At 36.1% G+C, this 15,324-nt stretch overlaps 1 protein-coding gene across 6 annotated transcripts in view; it reads left to right on the forward strand.

Moving 5' to 3' along the window:
* Positions 1-13,584, forward strand: part of mgat4c (mgat4 family member C) — a 125,634-nt gene extending 112,050 nt beyond the window's left edge. For all 6 annotated transcript variants that reach the window (XM_058387068.1, XM_058387071.1, XM_058387069.1 and 3 more), the window contains 3 exons: positions 4,714-4,865; positions 9,705-9,852; positions 10,776-13,584. In XM_058387068.1, the coding sequence (XP_058243051.1) occupies positions 4,737-4,865; positions 9,705-9,852; positions 10,776-11,932 (1,434 nt within the window). In that variant the 5' untranslated portion in view covers positions 4,714-4,736 and the 3' untranslated portion in view covers positions 11,933-13,584. The remainder of the gene's footprint in view (positions 1-4,713; positions 4,866-9,704; positions 9,853-10,775) is intronic.
* Positions 13,585-15,324: the final 1,740 nt, after the last annotated feature.

Raw genomic sequence — 15,324 nt, forward strand, 5'->3', positions numbered from 1 at the left:
ATATTGTTTACTTCCTTTCTCAGATACTTTTCAGACACAAGTAATCTGTCCTTTCTTCAGCAGAACACCCCAAAAACATCATGCTGCCACCACCACGCTTCAACTCGGATGGTATTCTTCAGCTCAAAAGCTTTCCCTCCATACATAGTAACAGTTATAATGGCCAAACTCTTAAATTTCTGTTTGATCAGACCAGAGAAGACTATATCCAAAATATCGGTTGTTCTATATTATAATTCTCTGCACTTGCATCATGGCAGATGCAGCATCTGTGTGGCCCCAAGATTTTTATAATGGCATACAACTATTTGTACAGATGCTAATGATACCATTAGTTCGGTCCAGAGGATGAACCACACTTGTGGAGGTTCAAAATTATTTTTTGAGGCTTTCGTTTAGCTGGAAAGCACTGTATGATGTACTTAACAGGACACTCCTTTGCTATTTAACAACAGAAGTAGTTATTTTCTGAAAACATGTTCAATGTAAATGAATATTAGTCATATCATATACATTAAATTCTATATGTGTTAAGAGATAACCAAAAGTAAAAATAAAAATAAATGATTTATCCTTGTTCCCAGTAAGCTGCAACTTGTCTTTAAATAGACAACAGATGTACTAGTGGTTAAATTCTAACATCAGCAATATGCCAGTTCATAAAGAACCTTGAAATTTTTCATCAAAGACACTATTATATAGTATTGAAGATGAAAACAGCTGTTCTGCAACTGTGTTACATAACAAAGGAACGTCCTTTCATGTAGCATCATGCTTTAAAGGTTTTAAAAGGGAAGTGTGATTTGAAATGTCTACACAGAGATCTAAAGCTGAAATGTTTGTAACTAATCCTATTATATTTAATCACTGAACTGAATAAAATGTGTGCAAAAATGTGTGTAACAAGTACTTGTTTTGGCAGTGTTCCACGACATTAAATATAACTGGATGGATTTAAATGGATAAAAAGTATGACAGAATGAAAAAGGACATTGTTAGAGTTCGGCTAACGGCAGTGGAGGAATAAGAAATGAATAAGATCCGAGGAAAATAATCAGCAGCTTCATGTTGCTAATTTTTTTTTCTATAACAGCAAACCCTGTCATGATTTATTCCTTTAATTAATTTGATCATAATTATATCATAATCATTTATTTAATCCCTTTATTTATTTACAGGCTTACTGTTCTTTTACTTACAGGTTAGTAAAATGAAGATGAGCACTAATTTTGTTCAGTAACCTGTCTATCAGTTCAGAGTCACGATATAATTTGCAGATGAGCCGATACTTGAGCATCCACCCATGTGGATTTACTGTGATCTTGTGTATTTAATGAACACTGTCCAGATGAATTAGCACTCTGTGTAGTGTGCATGCTTCATTTGCCATTGCAGTGTTTCCTCAGTGCTGGGTGATGAGAGGTTGAATGGCCATTCCCATCAAAACACACCTCTACTGAAGTGAGGTTCTTGGCAGACAACAAGGCGATGTGAGCAGGGCTTTCTTGCTCAATCTGGTCTCTGTCAGAAACAATTAATTGTTCAATTCGAAAATATTAGAATACCAAAAACAAAAGTGTGTATCAGATGATTTGTTGTATTTAAGGCTAGTTGAGTTCAGCTCTTTTGAGTTTAGTGATGAGTGATGTGAGCCCGGCTTAATATATTTCTAATAGACATTTTGCAGTCAGCCAGAGGGCATGTCTAATGAGGATGGAGTTTGTAAAAGGCGATCTGAAGGGGTGAGAAAGCTTGACATGCATAATGTATTTAGAAATGATTTCCTTCCAGAAATAAAGAAACATTTCTTTGTGGAAAAAAAAAATTCACCTCCCTTGCTCATGGTGTATTGCTGTTCTACATGCTAGATATCTGTGTTATTCAAGAGTATGTCACCCTGCTGTATTCTCTGCTGTATATGCATCATATTCTGAAAGGTCTGTATAGATTCCTGCCCCAGTTTCTCTCACTGCATCAGCAGTAAAGTGTGAAGCAGCTTCCCCGACTGACCTCCCGTGGCGAAGCCAAGTCCACCTGCAGCCTAAACAGCTGAAAGGATCCAGACCCACCATTAATCTGCATTATCATGACATAACCTCAGTGCCACTCAGATGCAAAACAGCATGAACTAGAAAATTTAAAAACCATCCAATTGTGTAATTGTACAGTAAACCTCCATTGGTCTGGCAAAGTGATTTTTTTCTCTGTTTATTAACAATAGTGCAGCTGGGGCAAAGAGGGAAAGACAAATTCAAGGATGTAGCACTAAAGAGAGTGTCCATGCATCCGTGGTCCTCTGAAGATTTAATATTGTAATCGGAATATATGTATGTAGAGTCTTTAGTAAAGTCAGCATTAAAAAATAAAGTTGGCTTTGTAACTGTTTTTGGAATCAAACATTTTATGTTAGCGGGGTTTCTGTTAAATAATGAAGGAATTGGCAGGCTGGTATTGTAAAATAATCAGAGTTGGTGTGATGCAGTGTGACACAAAGTGGTGTTACTGTTAATATCCCAAAGTTTATTGTTTTCTAATAACAGCATTATCTGAAGTGTCTGATTTCTCTAATACCAAAGCAATTAGCCAACAACTATCAAGTTTTCATTATTTAAGAGCAACACATTTAGACTATTATTTTAGATATAGTTATGTTTAATGTTGTGGAGCTTTTGTGAAAACAAATGAGTTCAATAATTGGGTGGTTATTGTTAGGGTTGCCAGATTGGTTTGCAAAATCTTTCCACCAAGATTTATAGTGAACAACAAATTAAATTTAACACATTTCCACAATTAAAACTTAGAAGGCAAAGTGTATGTGCAGACACGGCATGTGTAAGGTACAGAACCAATTCAGTTGTAAGATATATTGCAAAGTTTTGGAGAAGGAGAAGGGATTATGGAGTGGATAATGTCCACACATCAGGAATGCATGAGCACCAGAGTGACCTTGTTTCTCACACAAAGGCTGAGAAGGGATTTAAGTGGCTCTACTTTTTCCAGTGCTTAAACTTTGGACTACAATTTCATTTTTGTGTGTGTGTGTGTGTGTAATTCCAGTTGGACTGGAAATTTTGTTGAAAACTGGTGAACCTTGTTAATGATATTGGGTCTTCTTTGTGCATCTTGTACTGATCATAGTTAACCAAAAGTAACAAAACAAAATCAATAACAGTATGATTGGGGTTGTATGATTTATATATGTATATGCAGTATATTGCTAACTAAAATCATTGGGGTTGGGTACAGTAGAGTCTGGTGTAGGGTGCCCAAAGTGTCTGAAACAACATTGGTGTTTATTCAAGCAATTGTTTTGATGACATAATGTCTGTTTTCATGTCGCCCTGTGAATATTTAATGCCTAATTCAAACCACTTATAAAAATTTAAACGCATAATGATAGCAAGAACAAAGGACAAAAGACCATGGACTACTGACTCAGTCTTAACACTAGAATATCACGTTGCAGTAATATCAGGTATCCAGAAAAGCTCTCCAAAAAATCTCTTTTAAAAAAGCTCCATGAAAGATCATTAGTCAGCGATTTGTAATATATCTATAGGTGTTGAAATGGGCCATTGTTTGGTCTGACCATGTTAACTGCTGTTAGAGCAGGCAGCAATTGACTGCCCTATTCCCTGATGAAGCAGACTGGTGGTCAGCCAGATCGATAGCTATCTGGCCATGGAATCTAGCATAGAGCTATTTTGTATTCCATTAGTGGTCCCTGATGGTTAGCAAGAGTCATCGTAAAAAGACTACACTGATGCTTTCAGAAGAATCTTCAACAGCACTTCTTATTTTATATCTATTTTTGTCTAGTTTAGTGTAATTTAACATTGGAAAGAACACCCCAAGTCTGCATATTGCACATAATGGAGTGCTTTTAGGGTTTTTTCAAGCAAAAAGATGATAACGATTGCATCCACTCGTCCTCGAATAAAGGCTACTGAGAACAAAATGGACCTCTGCTGCTAGGCAAATAACCAAACATTTTATCCTATCTTTGTTCATAGTGCTATTTTCCTATTTCTTCCTGTCCAAGGTGGATGGAAATATTTATCCTGTTAGGGATTTTGGGGAAAATGCTGAGCAAATACTTAGTCTGTGTGCAGACTTTAATAAGTATGCATAATAGATGTTGAGTATCAAGTTTGCTAATTCTAAGAGGGTCTTAATATTAATCTCATCTTTTGTTCTTCTTGTCTGAAATCAGTGATGTAGCCTACAAACATTGCTGTCAGGTTAATTCCTGAATGTAGTGCATGGGAAAGTGGCTTCATATTTACAGTGAATTTGAACCTGGTGCATTGCCTTACAAACAAATAGATTATACTCTGTTTTCTATACAGATATGCAGTTTGAGCCTGGGGATAATTCTCCGAAGACATGATTGTACAAGTGTTCTGCAACAATGAGCTAAGCTGCTTTTCATGACAGCATTTGCTTCTGCCATTCCCATCTTAGACTTTTTATAGCCAAGACAGCATTGGGCAATCCACTTTATAGAGAGCTGCTGATTAACCCAGAGCCTGGTTTTTCCACCCAGAACTAATCAGTATTATTCAACACCAGGCTGGTATAAAGCAAAAATGTACTCTATGGCATTTCCTACATTTAAAATGCAGCATTCTAGAGGCATCTTATATTCAATATTGTGATAATATTGATGCCACTGATGCCTTTGTCTCTCTGTTGTTGTTTGTTTTTTGGCAGATCTGAGTGATAGCGTCTCCATCATGAGGCTTCTGTTGAAGAACCTGGATAAAATGAGATGTTTACGGAAGCGCTCCACTATCCCATTTTTGGTGATTCTCATCACCTTTCTGCTCTTCATGAACCTCTACATGGAGGATGGCTATGTGCTGGTGAGTGCTCTTACCTTTTTAAACACACACTACTCTCAAAAAGCTTGGGGAAATTGTCTTCATGGTTAATTAGCTTTATCTCAGGTGGAAAATACGAAAGAAATCCAAACTTTAGACAAATTACATTTATTAAAATATTTTTTTTTAAAAAAGGTGTATATTATGCTGCTTGATTCTCTCTCATCAAGTGTTTACATTGTCAATGCAGTCAGTGCATTATAGAAACAGATTTTGTATGAAGGTAACAGCAGTGTACTTGTAATAAATAGATATAATAAATATAAAAAGATTAAATATTTATAAAAATTTAATATAAAAAATAAATATACCGTATATATACTTGTAAGATATATATAAATATATACAGTGGCAGACTGTCAGGGCCAGGAAGTCCTTCTCTGCTGGCTTAAACAGCAGTGATCTGAATCACTGACTTGCATGTTAATATATTTAATATATTTTTCCATGAATGTGTATTCAATTATTCCCAATAGTCTTCTCTACATTTCATAGCTTTTCTCTCGGTTGCGCTGCTTCCAGTAGTGTATATTTATGATCAGAGTATTTATCCAATCATATTTCAGCCAGTGGCTGCCATCATGTGTTGCCAGAGTGAAAGAAATCTGCCTTAAGGCCTTCAGAATCAATAGTGCAGGCGCCCGTAGCTTAAAATAAGTGGCAATGAAACTGTTCCATTAACCAATCAGATTTCGAGTTGGCGTCACTGGGGCCATCTAGGAGGCATACGATTATGTCAGCAATTTCACGTCTTTTGATTGGATAATTGGAGTAGTCAGAGGCAGTGAAGCACACAAACTAAATAAAATATATATATTTCAACTCACAATGGCTGACAGGAGAAGAAATCGATTTGGTTGCGGACATCCTTACAAATGCATTTTCAAGGCGGACTTTTCAATTCAAATCCTTTTGATTCTTCAAAATAGTTGGTAAGCTTTTTCAAGAACCATTTATGCTTTTGGGTTTTCAGTTTGCCTTCATTGTAGATCCCCGGGGTGGACTGTGGTTGTTTTTTTTTTTGCTGTAGTGAAAGGAGACTTGTGAGACTGAATTGTGTTAATTTGTTTTTTTGCTATATGTAATGTCATTTTATTCATGTTCGCTACAAGAGCCTGTGACACAATGCACTGTTATACAGTGTTTCTATATTCACTGCGTCTCATTTCGGATGCTGCGTCCTCCAGAGATTGCAGTTTGCTGCATACGTCATCGAGAATGTCTTTTTTGAGAAAAGTAACCATAATAAAATGGACTATTCCTTGTGAGGTGTATACTGTAGCCTAATTTCTTTTTTACTTTGCTATTTAACGGGTGATTAGTATCTATTGCCAAGGCGTAATAATAATGCTATAGAGGTGGAAATATTGTAAATATTGTAATATATAGACATACTTTGTGCCCTGAGGCACTGAGTAGAATTAATGAAGTGGTCTATTACATAATATATTAGTTTCTTTAATGTTATTATGCTTTCATTTTGTTATTAATTTTGATAATGTTTCAAACTCCAGAATATTTTTATTGACTCAATAATTAATAAGTAATAAAATAAACACCTAAGATATAATGTATGTTTTATAAAAATGAGACTGCCTAATTAGGGTGACTTGCACAGTACTTTATGTTTTGAAACATTATCTTACTTGAAGATCCAAACAAGATACAACTCTAGCTTCCTGGTAGCCCAAATTTTATTTTCTTAGTGCTTCATGGATTTGTACTTCATGCCATGTGTCCTAACAAGGTTCACAGGCCCTTCGGAGGAAACAACAGCCACACAACATCTAGATCTTCTACTATAGCCAACAACCCATATTAGGCTATTCTCTGAATAACAGTCCTTCTCTTTATATCTTCTAAAGTGTTTATTATCAAAATGTTATATATTTGTCTCATCTGACCACAAAACCCAATTCCATTCAAAGTTGGTACGTTCCTGTGGCATGCATTTGTGGCTAGATAAAAAGAAAAGCTTTTCTTCTGGCACACTTTCTAAATAGTTTGCTGACATGAAGGTGGCCTCTAATAGTAGATTTGGAGACATGGTGACCTAAAATGGTACCATTATCTGTGAATTTCATTTCCTCTGTGAAATCATTTCTTTCTAACCTCGCTATCAACCTCGCTGTGTCCTCTCTCAGGCAGGTTCATTAAAATAATAGCTTTGGTGTATAAAATATATATAAAGAAAACTCTGGGTGGTTTTTTTAATTATAATTACCACGGTGAATACGAGTATTTTAAGGCATGTAGCTATTTTTATAGCCATTACCTGACCATTACCAGTTTACTTATTTCATTTGCATATTCTTTAATCTCCCGGATGTCGATGAATTGCTAAGAGAATTTTGTTTCGTGTCACAGTGTATTTCTACCTCACTTTAACAGCATGGTTGACTGTTGACTTAGAACATACTTCAGTTACATTATTGCTTACTTGATTTCCTAGGGATGAAAATAATTGAGACAATTGTGGTTTGTATAAAATTCCTTAATAATGTGGGGTTTTTTTTTTATTAATTAAATAAAATTGAGGTCATTGATGGATTAGAGTTTATAAATAATTTTTAACTAAATAATTAACCACTTACCTTTTTTATTCTTTACCAATAGTGCCAGTAATTCTATATTTTTCAGTACAAAGCAAAAACTTTATTTTTCACAGTTACTGAATGATTGTGCCATTTTTAAAGGGCATTTGCTTGTGTCATTTATAAATGGTGAAGTCCTATATAGGACAGGTCACATCAGTTACAGGGAGCTCCAGACTTATTGAAGAGAAAATGGGAAGAAGTAGTTGTTTAAAATAAATAGTACCCCAGAGCAGATAGAGAAACTACTTTGCTGTAATTGGATATCATTCATTTAAGATCTTTTTAAAATAATTATATTTTTTTCTCAAAACCTTTTGTGGTAAAACTTTTGAGATAAACAATATTTAATGCTTGCAGTCATTCTTTATTTTGTAAGTTACTCTCAGACTTCAGAAACATTAAATTAAATAAAGCATTAAATAAATGGTTGCCTCTGTCATGAAGTTAAGGTAATGTCTCATCCAAATTCACTCAGACAAGTCTGACATAAAATCAATGCTTTGCAATAGCAATTTTAGTTTCTGGATTTGAACTTTTTCTGAATGTTTGAGGAGAGGCACATGTACAAATAGCTTCCCTTCTGTAACTCTCTCCACAGAGTCCATGTCAATGCTGGTTTCAAAATGATTGCCACTCCCTTAATTGTAAGGGCTGCCAATAATTTTGAAATCAGCAATGACATGAACTCTGTACTTGAATTTGGTCGATGTTAGGTAGATGTCTTCTAATTTGAAGCGTTGATATTGATGTGTTGTACACATAATTCTGGAGCTCAAAATGCATCATGGTTAAAATTTCATGAAGCATTCCAAATTCAAGAGACCTGTTAACTATTTATGAGCCTGAGTTAATGATCAAAATGTTGTGGTCATAACATGTCACGTGTTTTTGTCTTGTTAATTATTTAAGAGATGTTTAGAATTTTAGACAAATCTTGGTTTCTAAAGTGTATGAGAGATCATAACATTATGAGAAGTGACAGGTGACGTGAATAACACTGATTATCTCCTCATCATGGCACCTGTTAGTGGGTGGGATATATTAGGCAGCAAGTGAACATTTTGTCCTCAAAGTTGATGTGTTAGAAGCAGGAAAAATGGGCAAGCACAAGGATTTGAGCGAGTTTGACTAAGGGCCAAATTGTGATGGCTAGACGACTGGATCAGAGCATCTCCAAAACTGCAGCTCTTGTGGGGTGTTCCCGGTCTGCAGTGGTCAGTATCTATCAAAAGTGGTCTAAGGATAGATAGATAGATAGATAGATAGATAGATAGATAGATAGATAGATAGATAGATAGATAGATAGATAGATAGATAGATAGATAGATAGATAGATAGATAGATAGATAGATAGATAGATAGATAGATAGATAGATAGATAGATAGATAGATTGATTGATTGATTGCATTTTTGTACCATTCTGAAATACTCAAACCAAAATGTCTGGTAACTATTCCATGATGAAATATTGAAACTGAAAATATTTTATTTTCTTCATTAAGGGCTGCATGTATGTAGGCATTCTTATGCTGCATGTATTTAGCTGTTCATAATAACATGGGCAAGAAGCATGGGCAAGAAGCTTATATGCAATGTCTACTTTTAGTGAACAGAAAACAGAAAGTTAAATGATCATGCATGAATAAACTGTACAGTTGATTTAAAAATGTATTACATGCATTAGTGTGTGCTCCAACATCATATTTTGTTGTGTTTTGCTGATGGTCTGGTTTTGTGAAACTAAGCAGTCTTTTATGTAACACATAGAATAAACAAGCAGAAAGTTTATTGCAAAAGGGAATCTGCAGAATTATCAGTTGCTCTGTAAGCAGAATAATGGAGCCTTCTGCTACACAGCGACAGCACCAGGAGTAGCCTGCTGCTGAAGAATTGATGTTTGAGCTTGGCTAACATGGCATCTGTTTAAGTAAAACTAACCATTTATCAAACTCAGCCCTCAAGCTGTTGGATATACATTGTGTGTCTGGAGAAAACCCCATAACAGGAGGAGAAAAACATCAAGAGCTCCTTCTTCCTTCTGTTTAGCAATAGGTGCACTCATTTTTTCACTTCTTTTCATAACAGATTATTGTGCTGACAGATGGGTACAGTGTGAATAAGAAACATTTTACTGCAGCAGGTCACTAGCACTTTATGAAGTATTTAGAAGAGTTCTGTTTGTAATAATATAATACAATAGTTAATGCCTCTATATGTCCACAGGAGGAGGATAAACGGCAGCTGAGGGAGGTCTCGATGCACCCGTTAAATTCTGAGCGATATGTTCACACCTTCAAAGACATCACCAATTTTTCTGGAACCATTAACGTGACATATCGCTACCTTGCTGGGACTCCTTTGCCTCGAAAAAGTATTATTATTTATTTATTTCTATTTGGTGTAATGTGGCATTCTGTCATTTTTGATGTAATAAAATGTAACTTCAGCATGCAGAATAATGTGCAGATTAATGGGTTACTTGTATTCTGTGCTATGACACATAACCTTTTTACTTAAATAGTGTGGCTTTTACTTTTCAGGCAGAATTGTTTACAGTCATTATTATAGTAAGACAGCAACTTCAAGACTCTATTATTTCTGTATTTATATAATGTATACTATATAGACAAAAGTATGTGCCATAATGTAGCTCTTCCTCAAACTGATGCCACATATTTGGAAGCAGATAATTATCTAGAATGTCTTTGTATGCTGTAGAATTATGAAATTCTTCCACTGGAACTAATGATACTTTCACATATACAGCAAATTTATTACTGCAAGTCACAGTCACTGTTCTATAAAAGCTCCAGTAGTTATTTCTACTACTGGTTTCCATAGTAATATTGTTTATTAGTGGGTGTTTCAGCTAGCATTCCAAATTAGTTTTCCTGCCACTAATATGAAACATTTTGGAAGGAGTTTTGGCATTTGTATATAAAATTCACCAGTGTGTATCCGCATCATATTATACGTGATGAAGGAGAAGCAGTGTGTTCTGTTTGCTACAGATCATGTGCACTCTACTGTCTTCACTCCAACTCTGCAACAAGCCACTCCATATTTGTATAACATTACATTTTTCTCAATTTTGCCAAATTGCTGGACACACCTACATCTAGTCACTGATGATCACTGTCTCTCTCTCTCTCTTGCCAATTCTTATTGAAAATGAATCTGATCACTCTGACTGAGTCATTGTATGTGTGAAGGTAGCATTAGGGGCCAAAACCTGTTTGTGCATTGACCCCATTATTAATTGTGTTAAACATTTTTAAACTTATTTTTCGGCAGAGTACCTCACGATTGGATTGTCATCAGTAAAAAGAAAACGAGGAAATTACCTTCTGGAGACCATCAAGTCCATTTTTGACCAGTCCAGCTATGAAGAGCTCAAAGAGATTGTCGTCGTGGTTCACTTGGCAGATTTTGACCTAGCTTGGTGTGAGAGTTTGGTTCAGGAGATAACCCGCAAATTTGGCCATCACATCATAGCAGGACGTCTACTGGTCATTCACGCACCCGAGGAATATTACCCGTCTCTTGACGGGCTGAAGCGAAACTACAACGACCCTGAGGATAGAGTTCGGTTCCGTTCTAAGCAGAACGTAGACTATGCTTTCCTGCTCAACTTCTGCACCAACCTATCGCACTTCTACATGATGCTGGAGGATGATGTGCGATGCTCGAGGAATTTTCTTACGGCTCTAAAGAAAGTAGTCACTTCCAGAGAGGGGTCTTACTGGGTCACGCTGGAGTTCTCCAAGCTGGGCTACATCGGGAAGCTTTACCACTCTAGAGATCTTCCCAGACTTGCACACTTTCTGCTCATGTTCTATCAGGAGATGCCCTGTGATTGGCTGCTGATTCATTTCCGAGGCCTATTGGCCCAGAAGGAAGTGATCCGCTTCAAACCATCGCTTTTCCAACACATGGGCTACTACTCGTCATACAAGGGGGCTGAGAATAAACTGAAGGATGATGACTTTGAGGAGGACTCTCTCGATATTCCAGACAACCCCCCTGCCACACTGTACACTAATATCAATGTGTTTGAGAGCTATGACGCTGCCAAAGCTTACAGCAGTGTAGATGAGTACTTCTGGGGCAAAGCTCCATCCACTGGGGACTTTTATGTCATAGTGTTCAACAAACCCACGAAAATCAGCAAAATTAAGATCAGCACTGGCACAGATGACCGTCAGAATGACATTTTGCATCATGGAGCCTTAGAAGTTGGAGAGAAACTGGTGGGAACAAAAAAAGGCAGGCAGTGCTCCTCCTACATCACATTAGGAGAGTTTAAGCATGGGAACATTGAGGTTCACAATGTGGACCATAAAATAGCTTTTGATATTGAGTGTGTTCGCATCGTGGTCACAGCAAACCAGAAGGAATGGCTGATCATCAGAAGTATAAGCCTGTGGACTACTCAACCTCCAAATCAATGAGAACTGCTGTGGATCATTACAACAACTATTACACAAAAGGCACAACAATCAGTCATTCAGTTTGCTTGGTATATATATTTATCTATTTATTTTTTGGGTTTCTTATCTATTTATTACGTTTAATATTTATTTGATTATTTATTCTTTTTTTATATATATATATATAATAACCCTTGGGTTTTGCTTCATTCCTTAAGTATGTATAAAAAAAAGGATGTGATGAACTGATAGACTGATTGATATTTTTCTGACTCTTCATTAATAAGAACACTGTAGGCTTATGCTGTTTTTATGTGATTATGCCATAATCTCTTCAGCAGTCTAACTGCTGGTTCTGTCATTAGGCAGTGGCATTTTCACTCATAGCCTTGGGACGTCCACTTACATACTCATGATATGATAAAGCTGCTTGATAAATTGTAACCATACAAATATTTGTTGTTTGAGATTTCCTTTCGTCCCATTTATTTTTAACCATTACCTTTCATTGTAACATCCCATCAGCAAGCATTTGGTCAATGTGGCATTGAATATACAATGTATTGTGGCATGAATTTAGTCGACTGCACTTCACATTGTCTCCCCACTAAATGGTAAAAGGAATGTCATTTGTTCAATCGACCTTGGGCCTGAAGGGTCACCTTTAGTCTAGTTTTTTGAAATTGCAGTGTGTAATTTGTTGGTGTGTTCCTTCAGAAGCATGGACCACAACACAGTATTTCTATTCACCCGTCTTTGAAGGCTTGTGATTGAACAGTACAGTGACAAATGAGGCGGACCTGTTCTACCTTCCACTCATTCTTTTTGGCCCTCTTTTGCCTCAGCACAATTTTGCCCAAGTAAATTGGATTTTGTTTTTCTTGCTGTATCCAAAGATACACCAGCTACAGACAGGCTCTGTATTCTGTGAAATTAATCCATATATATAAAAAAAATTGACCAACAGCATGATAATCTAAACAATACTAGTGTTATGCTCAAAAAATAGGAGTATTATGGTAGAGTAGTAGGAGAAAATCTCTTACACACTCCCATCTTACACAATGTGCATAACAGTTTACTCCATTCCTGATCATGTGATCCCCCCCTTTTGGATAAACTAATTTTTATCCTAGCAACAAGGCAAGTATTATTACAAAACAGTCTTTTTTTCAATTGCTGTTTTTTCTCCCAAGAAAAGCACAGGTCCTGTTTCAGAGAGCCACCTGAGGAATTGATGGTATGGGTTGGCAATTGTATTATACGATTACTGGAAGGTGTTTGTTGAGTCAATAATGAAACACAGGAAAACACATCACTCAACAGTGCATGAGCGAGGAAAGAATATTGCATCGCAAGTAATCCTGTTATTTATTTTAAAGTTTTATTACATGTCTCCAAAATGTCTGCTTTGAATTTGACCAGCAATGTACTGTACTTGGTTTGGTATAATTGGTCCAAATACTACTGCACTGTACCTCTCTCTCAGTGTACTGCATAGGTCTTTAAGTGAAGAGAATGCTTGATGATGTATATTTATGTTGTATTTTGTCACCACATCGTTTGTCATATGGTACTGTATGTATATTGTAAAATGACGTATATTTTTTTACATGTATCATTAGAATTGTTTGCCTTGTATATTGTATCTGAAGTGTTGAAACAAAAATGAATGCCATTTGATCTGAAAAAATTCTGAACCTTTTTGGGCGTCCTTTCTTACTGTGTACAGAGACTCAAACACAGACATACTGTCTTCAGAACCCACAAAAGATTCCCTGTAATCTCAAGTACTATCTCTAAATAATACTTCATCCGCACATAAAGGCACATAATACATTTATTTATACGTGAATTTATTCATTTGTAATATTACATAATACAGTTATTTGACATTAAACAGTGTTATCTGCTCCCAGAGATTATTATCTGTCAAGCAAACATTACCCAATTTAAATAGGGTTTAGAATCAAAATGCACTCATGAACATTACACTCTCCAGCCAAAAGCTGATTATTAAGCCTCAATAATTATCGTTCATATGTTAATACACTTTGTGCCGTTTTTATTTGTACATAATGAATTTATAATTCATTTACTGTGCGTTCACCTTTAGGTGAAGTCACTAAATTTGTGTTTGAACACAAACAGGTGTCAGATAATGAAAGGCTAGAATGTTAGGATGTATCTGCAGATATGGCAGATTTAAACATCAGGCACAGGCAAAGGCAAAAACAGGCAACTTTTAGGCAATCAGCAATCAGTAATATCAATGGGGCTATAGCAAAACATGGAAGTCGAAGAACAAGGTAGTAAGTAAAACAAACAGCTAACAAACACAATGCTTGGTAACATCAAGAACAAAAACTCAACCTAGCATATACTTCACTATGAACTGAGTGAAACAACATCCTTTTCTGCTGTGGCTGAGAGTGCAGGTGATTACGAACAGGAGTGTGTTATAAACAGAACGGGGAAGTGTGTATGTGTGTGTTCTTGGTGTTGGAGTCCGGTGTGGCCTTGTTTGTAGGCTGTGCATGCTGGGGAATGGAACTCGTTGAGCTGGCAGACCTGACAACCGTACATTATATCCACTAGTAATGGTCCAGTTACATAAAATTCTTTGCTTACAAAAGTCAGAATACGCAACTAATATAACTGAAAAATTACATTTTAATAATTAACTATTGTTGATTGGTTTATGCCCGTAAATAAAACAACAATAGTCATGTATTGTTTAATAGGGGAACTTCATGCTACTGATTTTGACTAGTGACATGGAGTTTGCGATGCTTCTGTTTGACTTTCGGAGAGTAAACACACACCTTTCTCTTCATTCGTGTTAAATGTTGTGCTTTTATTTATTTCATTGTTTTTAATAGTGTCAGCTTGCTAAATCAGACCAGAAAATATACACAGAAAGGAAAATCTTAAGCTAACATTTCTCACTATGTGGCTAATTCCTAGTCTAAATGGCTGATTTCAGATAAATAATTTACATAAAAGAATGCGATTAGATAAACAGAAACGGAGGATATGCTTCATAAGCGTATTGTGTGTGCAATACATTACCCTCATGATACCCTCATGTAGTGATACTAATGCAAAAATCTCATTTTCTGTAACAGTACTTCGCTTAAAACTCTCAAAGGACTCCCTCAAAAAAACTCTTCACAGCCTTCACTGTCAAAGCTGCAATAACACCTCCAACTTTGCAAAAGATTCCACAGATAACAAGCTAATTATCTGAATTGGCAGAACTTCCTAAACACAGCACTCTCACACCCAAGATTAACCTTCCCTGTCCCTCATCACAGAAATGAACACTAAAGAGCATCTGAATTGAATTTAATTGTAGCTTTAAATGGCAAACATTGTCAAAACCACAAAAGGTCATCAGGAACCTGCCATCT

The sequence above is a fragment of the Hemibagrus wyckioides genome, linkage group LG04, assembly GCF_019097595.1.
Source record: "Hemibagrus wyckioides isolate EC202008001 linkage group LG04, SWU_Hwy_1.0, whole genome shotgun sequence".
Lineage (NCBI taxonomy): Eukaryota > Metazoa > Chordata > Actinopteri > Siluriformes > Bagridae > Hemibagrus > Hemibagrus wyckioides.